Here is a 13452-nt window from a genome sequence, read left to right on the forward strand (position 1 = left end):
TTTGCAAACAATACCTCCCATAAGGGGCTAATACCCAAAATACATAAAGAACTCATACAACTCAACAACAACAAAACACACCAAACAATCCAATTAAGAAAATGGGCAAAACAACTGAACAGACACTTCTCCCAAGACATACAAATGGCCAACAGATACATGAAAAAATGCTCAATTTCACAAGCTAGTTGGGAAATGCAAATCAAAACCATAGGGAGATACCACTCAGACCTGTTAGAATGGCTATTCTCAACAAGACAAACAATAACAAGTGTTGGAGAGGCTTTAGAGAAAAAGGAACCCTCATACACTGTTGGTGGGAAATGTAAATTTGTATAGCCACTATGGAAAACAGTATGGAGATTCCTCAAAAAATTAAGAATAGAATTACCATATGACCCAGCAATCCCTCTTCTGGTACCTATACAAAACAAATCTGAAAATATTTGTCCGTAAAGATATATGTACTCCTATGTTCATTGCAGCATTATCTGCAGTAGCCAAGACATGGAAACAACAATAGATGATTGGATAAAGAAGATGTTGTACATATATACAATGGAATATAACTTGGCCATAAGAAAAGATGAAATACTGCCATTTGCAACAACATGGATGGATCTTGAGATTATTATGCTAAAAGAAGTAAGTCAGACAGAAAAAAATTGAGAACAATGTGATTTCATTCATATGTGGAATATAAAACTGAAAGCAACAAACAAACAAGACAAAAAATTAAACAAAATCTCATAGACACAGACAACAGTTTAGCGGTTACCAAAGGGTAAAGGGGGAGTGAGGTAGAAGAGGGTAGAGGTGGTCAAATATATTGTGACAGAAGGAGAACTGACTCTGGATGGTGAACACACAATGCAATATATAGGTGATGTATTATAGAATTGTACACTTGAAACCTATATAATTTTACTAACCAATGTCACCCCAATAAATTTAATAAAATTTTTTTTAAAAAGTTATAGCCAAGATTGGAGCTCAGACAGGCTGTCCTGAGGTCCATGCTCTTAACTGTTACACAATTTCACACTATATTATACTGTATCATAACTTTGTACTATTATGATTCAGATTTGTAGCTGGATTGTTACTTCAGAGCAGAACAATACATATTCCTCCTGCTAAGAGAGGCTTCTTTGGTGTGTTGCTTTTTTGGTGTGTTATAAAATACGATAATAGGACATTATAGATGAAAATCACAAAGACCTTCATTTCCCAAAAGTTCTACGTGCAAATTTGCAATAATAATTCTGCATTAATGTAAGCTTTTCATTTAAAAGAGAACTTAACTTTGATGTATGACAAATTACATTAAGACATTAAATCTGTAAGTCATTGTTAAAAAATAGACTGCTTATTTTAAGCAAAGAAAACTTTTCAGTTTTTGATATATGTTCTTAAAAACATAAAAATAAAATTTCTTTCCTCAACTGTCCTTTTCCATTTCACACATATTGATCTTTCCATATGTTTTAAATAATGATGAAATTAATAGGAACTGCTTTTAATAAATCCAAATCATAACTCCTTTCATGTCCAAATATTTTACAGAAGATTGAGGTGAAGAAGTTGCTTAAGCATTATGAAAACCTAAGAAGAACCAGGAACAGCTTTAAAAGAAAAGTTGAAAGATGGTGATGAACGTGGAAGGCAACTATAGAAAGGTATTTGCAGGTTGGATGTGGGAGGTACTCCAATAAAGGCGGATTCTGAGGTCGGGTGGAACCAAGGCCAGAGCCCAGGTAAAACAAGAGAGAAGAGAGGACCAAGTCCAAGGACTGCTTTATTGGCCAACTTGTTACTAGCTGTGAATCAATGAAAAAGATATACCCTATGGAATAAGCTAGGCCTGCCTGTGAACTCTAATAGCCTTTTTAAAATATGTGGCACTGGGCAAAAATTCTCTTAGTTCAAAAAATACAGTGGGTCATGATATTTACCTAACTGAACTGCGGAGAAGAATCAATGGGACAACATCACACAATTCCCAGCAGACTGTGGCACTGCAGGTGCTGGGGTAACAAAGATCATCCACTCCCACCAGCCCACCAGACACAGAGCAGCCAGGTAGAAGGAAACCAAATGGAAGACCCCTTCACAGGCAGGCTGGGCAGCCCCACAAGTCACCCCAAATTTTGTTCATAATTTATTGTTATTTTGAAAGTCTTTATGATCCTAATTATTTCTCTAAACCCATAACATAACATAATCAATTTTGAAAACTTCTTAGTCGAGGGAAAAATAAAGCTATTTCAAAGCATTTTTTTCATACTAGAAAATCATGAAGTCACACTGTGGGAAATGCTATTTGATAAGGTCATAATTTTAGCTATTAAATTATTAAGTTATTAAAATAGTTAAAACTGGTCCAACCAATATCAAAAAAAGTTGGTTTGGAATGTAACATTTTGAATTCTGGCTATTTGGTACACATATTATTATTATTTTTAAACATAGAGATAGCTAGATTTGTTTACATAATTAATTTGCTATCATATTAAATGAAACCATGATTTTCCATGATTGTATAACGAGACATAATCTTCAAGACATCTATTTCACACAGTTTAATTAAAAAAGTCTTCAATTACTATAAGTATCCTTGTATCTGTAAAAAAGACTTTTAACATCTTAGAGCTTATTTCGAATTCAACACTTTATTAGTCACAACTGACATAATTTTGGTAATCTCAGATTGAGAAAAGCATTTGCAAAATGACCATGCGTGTCAGGCTCACAGGGCCCTGGGTCTGAGGCAGCTTTAAAGCTCAGTGGTGGTCCTTGAACCACAAACCTGAGAGTCATGCAGACAAGTTTGCCACCCAGAGGCGAAAGGAGGAAATTCACCTTGGATTTTATTTGTAAGACAAAACTAATAAATGTTAAAATTCTAAAAATTACTTGCTATCACTTATCTTACTCAAAAATAAGAAAAATTTTATAAGGTTCTCTCTGCAGCAACAAAGTCTTTTAGTTCCAGGCTACATAAAAGTGTGGCTCTTTGAGAACTCTCACAAGAGGGAAATACGCCCCGAGATGGTACCAGTCACAGGTGCACAGTCTGCCAATTAAAAAATTTAACTGTATTATTTACAGTCAAAAATTTATTTTCTTTTAAAAAATTAATATAACATGTGTTTCCAGAAGTACATACAAATTCTGGAACCACTACCATGATCTATTTAGACATGTGGACCCATGGTTAAACTAATTACCAGAGATATTTCTCACTTAAATAAGAAAAGTTTCTTTCATTATAAGGTCTTCTGTATAATTTTCTTCTGGCAAAGGAATAAAGTTTATTCAGAGTAATTCTGTTTGGCAGACAGTTAGGGCTTCTAAAACATATACCAATAATTGTTAAGGTTAAAGCAAAACAGTCAATTTCAAGCTTCTAATGGCCTAAACAATAGGCAGATTATAAAAGAGATTTATGATATTCCTGTTTTGTCTTAGAAGTCTGGACATTGGGAATACTTCTAGTAACGTATTTTACAAAGAATGACAGATCAAACTTAATGAAAAACATGGCATGCATTAAAATGTGAAAAATGATTTTAAGTATACAATTTGAAAACTCCTTTTTCTACACTGTAAAGTCTTATTTTTTGAAATAATGTTTTAGTTCTCAAATGTTACAATATGTTTATTTCACCTCATTTTGTTGCTTCATTTTTATTCCAACACACTTTAAAATAGAAAGATGATTCTAAACTTACACCTATTTATGTGACTTTCTAAAAAAATTCATTCTAGGAATACTGTTTACTGTTTATTTCAAATTGTTTTTATTATATTAGAAGATTCTACAGTTGATTATTATTTTCAAGTAAATGTTTTTCCTAAAAAATCTTAGCAAAACCCTGCTTTTAAGTATAGCACTGTTAACTAAAGCTTCATCTCTTGGCTCTGTCACTGAGGAATCTCATTACTATCTGTGAGAGTTAATTCTCTTCCCTATTTATACCCCTTAATCTTCCATATGCCCTGAATTAAATCACTATGTAAAAGATGCTTCCACCTGCAATGATGGCTGCAAAATATCTGAGCATGGAGCACAAAGGAGTTCTACTTTCACATCTCTGTTTCTTTATTTATTTGGGAAATAAGTGAGACTATATATCTAAGTTCAACCTGATAAATAGATGTCCTTTACACATTGCTGAAATTGAAGCAAATATGATAAAGAAAACTCAGTAGTCAATATGGCTAATAAAAACTCAGCGATTAAAGCTCAAAGTCTTTATCAGGGAATACACTGCAAGAGTTAATTAGGGCCTAAGGATTGGGAAAGTTCAGGTGCATTCTGAAACAACAAAGAAAAGCTGGTTAATCAGGAGAATGACCTCTTACATGTATCCGAAGGATATCAAAAGGTCTGTATGGCTGCATCACACATTCAAAGAACAAAAGAAATACAGAAAGGACAGCTACTGGTAGTTCATGAATGATTCAAGTTCATTGATAAGTATCTATAATTTAAAGGGTAAATTCTGAAACACTCTCCATACCTCTAATTGGTCAAGAAGACCTACTGATAAAATTAAATGCCTTAAAATTTCTTGAATCTTTACTATTCCTTCTTTCCTTCTCCAATGCTACCATTTTCGTTCTCATCATTTAAAAAATCTACATTCATTTAACCACTTCCTAATTAATCTCCTTCTCTCCAGGCCCTACCTCCTACTCTGTCCTACTACTGTAACATTTTTAAATCCATCCTCCAAACAGAGTCCAGAATAATCTCTGTGAAGTACAAACCAATCACATCACCTGTCTGCCTGGTATTCCGAGAGCAAATCAAGAGTCAGAGTATTCCTGTCTCTCACTGGCAGGGGACTTTCCAAGGGAGGAAGGCCAGGGGCTGGCCACATCCCACACTGCACACACAGGGTCTACAAGGAGGCGCTGTTGCTAGGGGCTGCTTTTGCATTTCTGTTTCAACTTAACCACCAATCATATTTCTTTTAGGAAAAATTAAAATAATGTCTCATTAAGAAACATCACGAGCCTTAATTTATGGGTGAGGTCTTCAAAAAAAACAACATCCTAACTCCTAAAACAATGTTTTCAAACCTTTGTGAATGACCAGAACCATTTTCTTTAAACAACATCTAATGTAGAACCCCAACAAAAAGTGGTTGAAATCACATTTTTGAGGTTGACAACACAGGCAGAGGTTAGATCACAAAGAATTGTACAGGCCATAGAAGGAAATTCAAATTTTGTTGGTGCAATGCAGTCAGTGGGAGAAGCAGGGATGTGAGAAAGTCAGATTTACATTTTTGAAGACCAATGTTGTTGCTGTGTATAACAGAATTCAAACTACTGAGAATTTTAGCATTTCTGATATATTTTCATAAACTCCAATTTAACTTGCAAAGAGTGATATGCACTTTCCAAATAACTGACTACCATGATAAAGAAGTCACAAAATACCTGATCCTCACTGGTTAATCCCAGGTGCATCACAAGGTAAAAATGCACCAGAAAGTCCGAGTTTGGCAGAACATCCTGGCGTCTGGTCATCATGGCACAGATTAGTCTGTAGGCTTGTAGTTTGCCTTCCTTATATTCATTTGGCAATGTTGTCGCCTGCCAAGGAGATGATGTTTAAAGATTTAATCAACTCCAGATGCAGAGCATTTAGACATTTCATTTACTTCTCAGTTTTCCATAAGAGTTGTTCATGGAGATGTGGGACGTATTGGCTTTAGTAAGATCCAGCCTGTCTTCAAAACATGCAGTCTTGGGCAATTACATTTTTAAAACTCAATTTCAGGAAGGAAGAGGAAATTACAAGAAAGGAATAAACACATATCTACTTGCCTTAAATAGCCATGATGCAAACATTCTGAGTGGTGGGATCAAGACCGGAGGAGATGGAGAAGACTGGTTATCCAGACTTATTGCTAGATTATCCCGTATCTAATTCACACAGAGGAGAATTTTAGGGAAGACAACAGTTTATCCCAATATTTCAATATTGTGTTCCATGGTCAAATAGCTGCTTCCAATTAAATTTCTATAAGTTGAGTGAAAACCTACAATATTTACAAGTTTTTCTTTTATTGTGAAATCTAGTGTCCTTTTGAATTGTTTATCTACTGTATGTGGTTTTAGATTTAATACAAAACTAGGGCATTGTTTTTCCTTGAATGTTAATGCCTAGAGAGGTGTTAAATTCCAAATGAAAAGGAATGGCTCAACAAGTTATACCATACAAACATGAATCATGTTCTCTTTTTAAAAATACAGTAACATGGGGGAAAATGTATGTTATAAACAAAAACAAAAGCCAGAATGAAAATTATATGTACTCTAAGATTCTACTTTTGTAAAAATGTGTTTATCCCTAGAAATAAGACTACATATTAATATTGGTTATCTCTGTGGGATGGTGATGTTAATATTTTTCTTAGTATTGTCCTACATTTTCCAAACCATTCCCACTGGTTTTATTGTACAACAAAAAGAATAATTAAAAAAAAAAGAATAAAACCAGTACCACTTTTATAAAGAGAGTAATTAAAACTACTGAATGATACCATTTTCTTAAAAATCCTATAGTAATAGTCTACTTATGCATTAAATTAAATAACTCTTCTGCATTTATAAAATGACCAAACCATTAAGTATTATTATTTGATAATCAAACATTCTTTGCATAAACACCTAACTTTTGTTCCAGGATATGTTCAGTAGTGAACTGCAATAGTTCTCATGTTAAACAAGGAATAAATGTTCCCACATTAGAATAAAAGGTAACATAGCAGGACATACCTTTGCTAGTTTGTACCAGAGTTCATAGAGGTAGCCAAAAACTTTGGCATGGACCTTGGGTGACTGGATATTATTCACATCTCCGAGGATTCCCAAGACTCTTCGCCACAACACAGCGGCTGAGTCTGGGTGCCAACCAATGAGGTTCCCTCCAGCGATTATACTACAGTCGTCTGCAAGGCATTCACTGCTATCTATGGATAAAAACATGAGTGTTAACCCTGGAGACACAATCTTGATTTCACCATTAGAATGCTTTTTAAAAAAATGCAAATTACCTATATTTGAAAGTTTATGTATTCTGGGTAAAACAATTAAGATGAAAAGTATGAAATAGGAGACCATTTAAAAGAGTAGAAAATCAGGATCAATGAAGAAAGGTCAAATGACTTTAATTCTTTAAGTGAAAAGGGCAACAACTTAGAGATGACCAAACAGTTCCTGGAGACCCGGCAAAGGGTTTTCTAAAGCAGGGGAAGGGAAGGAGGGGAACTTGGTAGGATGGGTAGGGAACAGGGCCATGAACACTAGGAGGCCAGGGAAGGCCTCATTACCGGAGTAACATTTACAGTGGTTCTTATTGTTCACTCAGGTTTATTAGGGATATAATTTGCTTACAATTTTATCCCTTTTAGATTCAAGGAGTTTAAAGAAATGTATACAATCATGTAACAGTCACCATTAACTGAAACCATAATTGAGATGTGGAAGAGCCTCATCACAACAAAAGTGCTCTTTTATAGTCAGTCTGTTTCCCCTATTCTCTGCACATCGCAACCACTGCTGGTTCTGTCCCTATAGTTTTGCCTTTTCCAGAATGTCATACGAATGGAATCCTACAGTGTGTAGCTTTCCTGTCTGGTTTCTTTAACGAAGCATAACACATTTCAGATTCATCCACGTAGCTGTGTGCATCAGTCCGTTCCTTCGTGTTGCAAATTAATATTCTATTTTATGGATGTTATCAAAGTTTGTTTATCCATTCACATGTTGAAGGACATTTAGATAGTTTCCTGGTTTTGGTGATTATAAATAAAGCTACCATAAACATTTATGTACAGGTTTTTGTGTGAACATATGTTTACATCTCTCTTTTGTCAGACCACAACCAAAAATGGCACACATTATTATTTCTTTGTTTAATCCTTCCTTTGTAGACCATACCTTCTAGTGGCTGCCTGGAAAAGAGGTATGTCCTTACATATCTGAAAGTGTTTATCCCTAACCTGTAATTCATAGTGTGGTTGGATATAGAATTATATGCTGAAAATGCTTTGCTCCACTTTCTAATAGTTTCCTTTGTAATTTTAAAGTCAGCATTATCTGATACTTGAAATTTTTTTAATGAAAAATTGTTAACTTGGGAAATTTTAGTATCCTGTGTTTGCACCTAGTATTCTGAAGACTCATAATGTGCCTTGGTATTATTTATTTTCAACCACTGTTTGGCACTCATTAGGTCCTTTTAGCTACAATATTAATGTTCTTCAATTTGGTGAAATTTTATTTAATTATTTCATTGATAATTTCCTCTCTTATGTTTTTTCTATCTCTTTCTCAACCTCCTATTTAAGGTTTAATATCTCACATAGGTCTTAATTTTCATTCCCATTTCCCATCTTTTTTGTTTTTGTTCTACTTTATAGATGCAAAGTGGATGTCTCCAACTTTGTCTTCTAACCCTTCTATTGACTTGATTTTATTTCTGCTGTCATATTTTTAATATCCAAAAGCTCTTTGTATATTATGCTCTTTGTATATTTTGATATTCCTGTTTCTTGCAATGTAACACATAGTTTTAAATTTTTCTTTCTGTGGTCTCTTCTTCTTTTAAGATGTGTTCCACCCTGCTCCACTCCCATATTCTTGTATTTGTCTCATATTTTCATATTGGTATCTTCTTCAAATGGCTGGGGAGCCTTGGTTATCTGTTCATATTAAAGAGCAGTCCACAAAAGAGCTGAATGGAAGCTTAGTCCATAGGCATAGTCTTTGGTGAGTTTCACCATATTTTTGGAGAACTTCAGTTATACGAGGTGACATCAAACAATATGGTGAATGTTTAAATAAAAAGGTTTATTACAGTAAAAGACATACTGTCATTAATCCCCTCACGATACTCCCTTTCACTTCAAACACTTATCCCATCGTTCTTGCCACTTTCTGAAGCAGTTCTGGAAGTCCTCTTTCGTGAGTGTCTTTAGTTGCCCTGTCATGGCTGCCTCGATGTCTGAATCTCTTTGATTTTGGGGAAGAGCCAGAAGTCACACGGTGCCAGATCCGATGAAGAAGGTGGATGAGGACACACTGTAATGTTTTTATTTGACAGAAATTGTTGTATACCAGAAGTGATGTGTGACACGGAGCATTGTCATGATGGAGGATCATTTAAGGCACACTTTAAAACACACCTTCTCTCAACCATAACTCACACCTGACTGACTGCACCGAACAAGTTGAAACTTGTCACACACTGTTACTAAGGTTCGACTTGCCACTTCCCATATCAAAAATCCCTGCCTTTCCATTGGATGGCACTTGGCAGTAGCATTCACCATAGTTCTTTATCACAGTGGAAAAGGCTCCGTGTCACACATCGCTTCTGGTACAGCAATTTCTGTCAAATAAAAATATAATGGTGTGTCCTCACCTACCTTATTCACTGGATCTGGCACCGCGTGACTTCTGGCTCTTCCCCAAAGTCAAAATGACCATGAAAAGTAAAAGTTTTGAATTGATTCAGGACATCAAGACAGCTACGACAGCGCAACTAAAGATACTCATGAAAGAAGACTTCCAGAACTGCTTCGGAAAGTGGCAAGAATGATGGGATAAATGTGTTCAAAGCAAGGAGAGTATTTTGAGGGGGATTAATGGCAATGTGTCTTTTATTGTAATAATGTTTTTATTTAAACATTCACCATATTGTTTGACCACACCTTGTACATGCCTTTAGGGTGTTTTTTTTTCTTTTTCTAGAACTCAAATTCCAGAAGTAAGACTCTTTCCTGCTCAGTGAGTATATAAACTCTTATTTAGTTACTTTGTTTTCGAGATAGCACCTCTACATTCAGCTGTGAATTGGTGGTGAATCCAGGCCAGAAATCTAATTTATTCTCTCCATCTTCTGTTGTGAAGCTCTAACTACTTCTTAAATAGACTTACAGTTTTCATATTTTTAGCTCCACCATTACCTCCTACTTCTGTAGCGACTTTGTGTGGGCAATTTTCTAACCTTTTTAGGAAACCTGTAATAATTGTAGTCAGGTTGCTTCTTGGCTTTCTCCACTACTGTCACAGGATTCAGTGTACTCAAGTCTGCGACGTCCTTTACATCTCATGTATCTGCAATTTGCAAAAGCTGTTTGTGGCTTCCAGTCAAGATGGTGGAGTAGGTAAATGCTGTGCTCGCCTCCTCCCACAACCACATCAAAATTACAACTAAAGTCCAGAACAACCATCATTAAGAATTACTTGAAGTCTAGTTGAACAGAAATCCTATAACTAAGGAAATACAGAAGAAGCCATGTCGAGACTGGTAGGAGGGGCAGAGAAGCGAAAGAAGCTGGCCACACACTCATGTATGGTGGTTAAAGATCAACAGGGGTATCTCGGCTGTGGAGGTCCCCCCTGAGGAGAGAGGGATCCCAGCCCCACACCAGGCTCTCCAGCCCAGGGTTCTAGTGCTGGGAAGAGAAGTCCCCGTAACTTCTGGCTGTGAAAACCAGTGAAGATTGTGGCTGAGTGAGACAGAGCGCTGCAGGAGTCCCAGGTAGTCCTTTTAAAGGGCTTGTGCATGAACTTACTCACTGATAGACTCATTCATGCTGAGCCCCAGCTCTCAGGCAGCCTGAAAGGTATCAGGGATACATGGGGAGGAACTGAATTCCCTGGCTGGGTGAGGGATAGACAGGCAGCTTTCACTCAGACAGATGCTGGCAGAAGCCACTGTTCCTTTGATGAGCCCTCCCCCAACCCAGCAGGTGGGTTCCATATTTGAGACTCTATCAACCTAGCTAACTCTGTTTGCTCCACCATGTTGATTCTCCGAGGCCCGGCCCCATCCAATTTGTGGGTCCACCCAAGCCTCTTGCAGGAGCTTTTCCATACAAATAGCCTGTCTTGCCTCATGCTGCAGACTTTCCTAAAATCTCTCAAAGGTTCACAAACACCAAACAAGCAGCATCTTGCCTCAGCATGCCTCTTATTTCTTGCTGAGCAGCCTGAAGCCTGGCACTACTGGCAGCCTGCCTCAGTTCACAGCTTACCTCTCCCAGGCACCTCCAACCCCAGCACTACCATGTTTCCCTGAAAATAAAACCTAGCTGGACAATCAGCTCTAATGCATCTTTTGGAGCAAAACTTAATATAAGACCCGGTCTTATATTATATTATGTAAGACCCAGTCTTATAGTAAAATAAGACCTGGTCTTATATTAATTTTTGCTCCAAAAGACACATTAGAGCTTACTGTCCAGCTAGGTCTTATTTTCAGGGAAACACTGTAGTAGCAACCATCTGCAGATCATTTTACAGCTCATACCAAGTGGTCCCTGGCAGGCACAGGCACCAGCTGATGTTGGCCTGCACAAGAGCCCCTCCCAAGAGGCCCCATAACCAATACATCCAGTGGTTAGCTTCAGACCACACCAGAGCACCACTCAACCACCTCCACAAACAATGCTCCAAAAGGACAGTCTGGGCAGGCACCAAAATCCTGCTAAAGCAAATCATACTCCATAGGGTAAGCCCCTGCACCATGGTTCCTCTACTGTAGTCATAGCCAATCTTTACAACCAATCAGCCTGAGGGTCAGTCCCTCCCACTGACATGCCAACAGCAATTAAGGCTCAACTACAACAGGAGGGCACACAAAGGGACATACCTGGAGCACCTGGCTCAGGTGAACACGGAGACTGCACTACTGGGCCCCATAAAACACATACTACACAGTGCCACTGTACCAAAACAGGGAGACATAGCAGCTCTACCTAATACATAGAAACAAATGCAGGGAAGCAGCCAAAATGAAGAAACAATGAAACAGGTCTCAAATGAAAGAACAGAACAAATCTCCAGAAAAAGAACTAAACAAAATGGAGACAATCAAGCTACCAGATACAGAGACGAAAACACTGGTTATAATGATCCCAGTGAGAACTTTACCAAAGAGATAGGAAACATAAAAATGGAGCTAGAAAACATAAAAAAGAACCAGTCAGGAATTAAAAAATACAATAACAGAAATGAAGAATACTTTACAGGGAACCAACAGTAAATTGGATGAAGCAGAGGATCGAATCAGTGATTTGGAAGACAAGGTAGCAGAAAACACCCAACCAGAACAGCAAAAAAGAAGAAAAAAAAAAGAAGAAGAAGAAGAATTCAAAATAATGAGGATAGTTTAAGGGCTGGTTCTCTGCAACAATATGGAACAATATCAAGAATACCAACATTTGCATCACTGGAGTACCAGAAGGAGAAGAAAGAGAGCAAGGAATTAAAAACATATTTGAAGAAATAATGACAGAAAATTTCCCTAACCTGGCAAAGGAAACAGACCATACAACCAGGAAGTGGAGAGAGTCTCAAATAAAATGAGCCCAAAGAGGCCCACACCTAGACACATAATTAAAATGGCAAAGGTTAAAGATAAGGAGAGAATCTTAAAAGCAGTAAGAAAAAAGCAGTTAGCTACCTACAAGGGAGCCCCCATAAGACTGTCAGTTGATTTCTGAACAGCAACATTACAGGACAGAAGGAACTGGCATGATATATTCAAAGTGATGAAAAGCAAAGACCTACAACCAAGATTACTCTACCCAGCAAAGCTATTATTTAGAACAAAGACAGGTAAAGAACTTCCCAGACAAGAAAAAGCTGAAGTAGTTCATCACCGCCAAACCACTATTACAAAAAAAACTGTTAAAGGGATTTCTAGAAGAAGAAAGAAGAAGAGGAAGAGGAAGAAGGAGAAGAAGAAGAGGGGGGGAGGAAGAAGAGGAGGAGGAGGGGGAGGAAGAAGAAGAGGAAGAGGAAGACGAAGAAGAAGGGAAAGATAAAAATATGAATACTAAAATGGAAATAACTACATATCTATTAAGGATTACTTTAAATGTAAATGGATTAAATGCTCCAGTCAGAAGATACAGGGTAATTGAATGAATAAGAAACCAAGACCCTTACATATGCTGTCTACAAGAGACCCCAGATTGAAATACACACACAGACTAAAAGTAAAGGGATAGAAATACATATTTTCTGAAAATGGAAACGGAAAAAAACAAAAAAGGTGGGCAGCAATACTTACAACAGACAAAACAGACTTTAAAACCAAGGCTATAACAAGAGACAAAGAAAGACCCAGCAATTCCACTTTTGGATATTTATCTGAAGGAAACCAAAACACTATTTTAAAAAGACATATACATCCATATGTCCATTGCAGCATTATTTACAATAGCCAAGATATGGAAGCAACCTAAGTGTCCATCAATAGATAAGTGGAAGAAGGAGTGGTACATATATACAATGGAATATTACTTGGCCATAAAAACAAACATACAAACAAGAAAACAAACAAAAAACAACAAAATCTTGCCATCTGCAATAACAGATAGATCTAGAGGGTATTATGCTAAATTAAGTAAGTCA

General features: G+C 36.8%; 1 protein-coding gene and 1 long non-coding RNA gene across 8 annotated transcripts in view; one reads left to right on the forward strand and one right to left on the reverse strand.

The window, feature by feature from the left end:
* RALGAPA2 (Ral GTPase activating protein catalytic subunit alpha 2) overlaps nt 1-13452 on the reverse strand; it is a 332722-nt gene that overhangs the window by 169419 nt on the left and 149851 nt on the right. For all 5 annotated transcript variants that reach the window (XM_019712539.2, XM_019712535.2, XM_019712536.2 and 2 more), the window contains 3 exons: nt 6799-6992; nt 5845-5943; nt 5455-5610 (listed from right to left, as the gene is read on the reverse strand). In XM_019712539.2, coding sequence (XP_019568098.2) covers nt 5455-5610; nt 5845-5943; nt 6799-6992 — 449 coding nt within the window. The remainder of the gene's footprint in view (nt 1-5454; nt 5611-5844; nt 5944-6798; nt 6993-13452) is intronic.
* Nucleotides 1-13452, forward strand: part of LOC141568264 (uncharacterized) — a 32522-nt gene that overhangs the window by 12680 nt on the left and 6390 nt on the right. For all 3 annotated transcript variants that reach the window (XR_012491363.1, XR_012491361.1, XR_012491362.1), the window contains 2 exons: nt 486-645; nt 1567-1679. This is a non-coding gene — a long non-coding RNA (uncharacterized LOC141568264). The remainder of the gene's footprint in view (nt 1-485; nt 646-1566; nt 1680-13452) is intronic.

This window comes from Rhinolophus sinicus, linkage group LG13 (genome assembly GCF_036562045.2).
Source record: "Rhinolophus sinicus isolate RSC01 linkage group LG13, ASM3656204v1, whole genome shotgun sequence".
Lineage (NCBI taxonomy): Eukaryota > Metazoa > Chordata > Mammalia > Chiroptera > Rhinolophidae > Rhinolophus > Rhinolophus sinicus.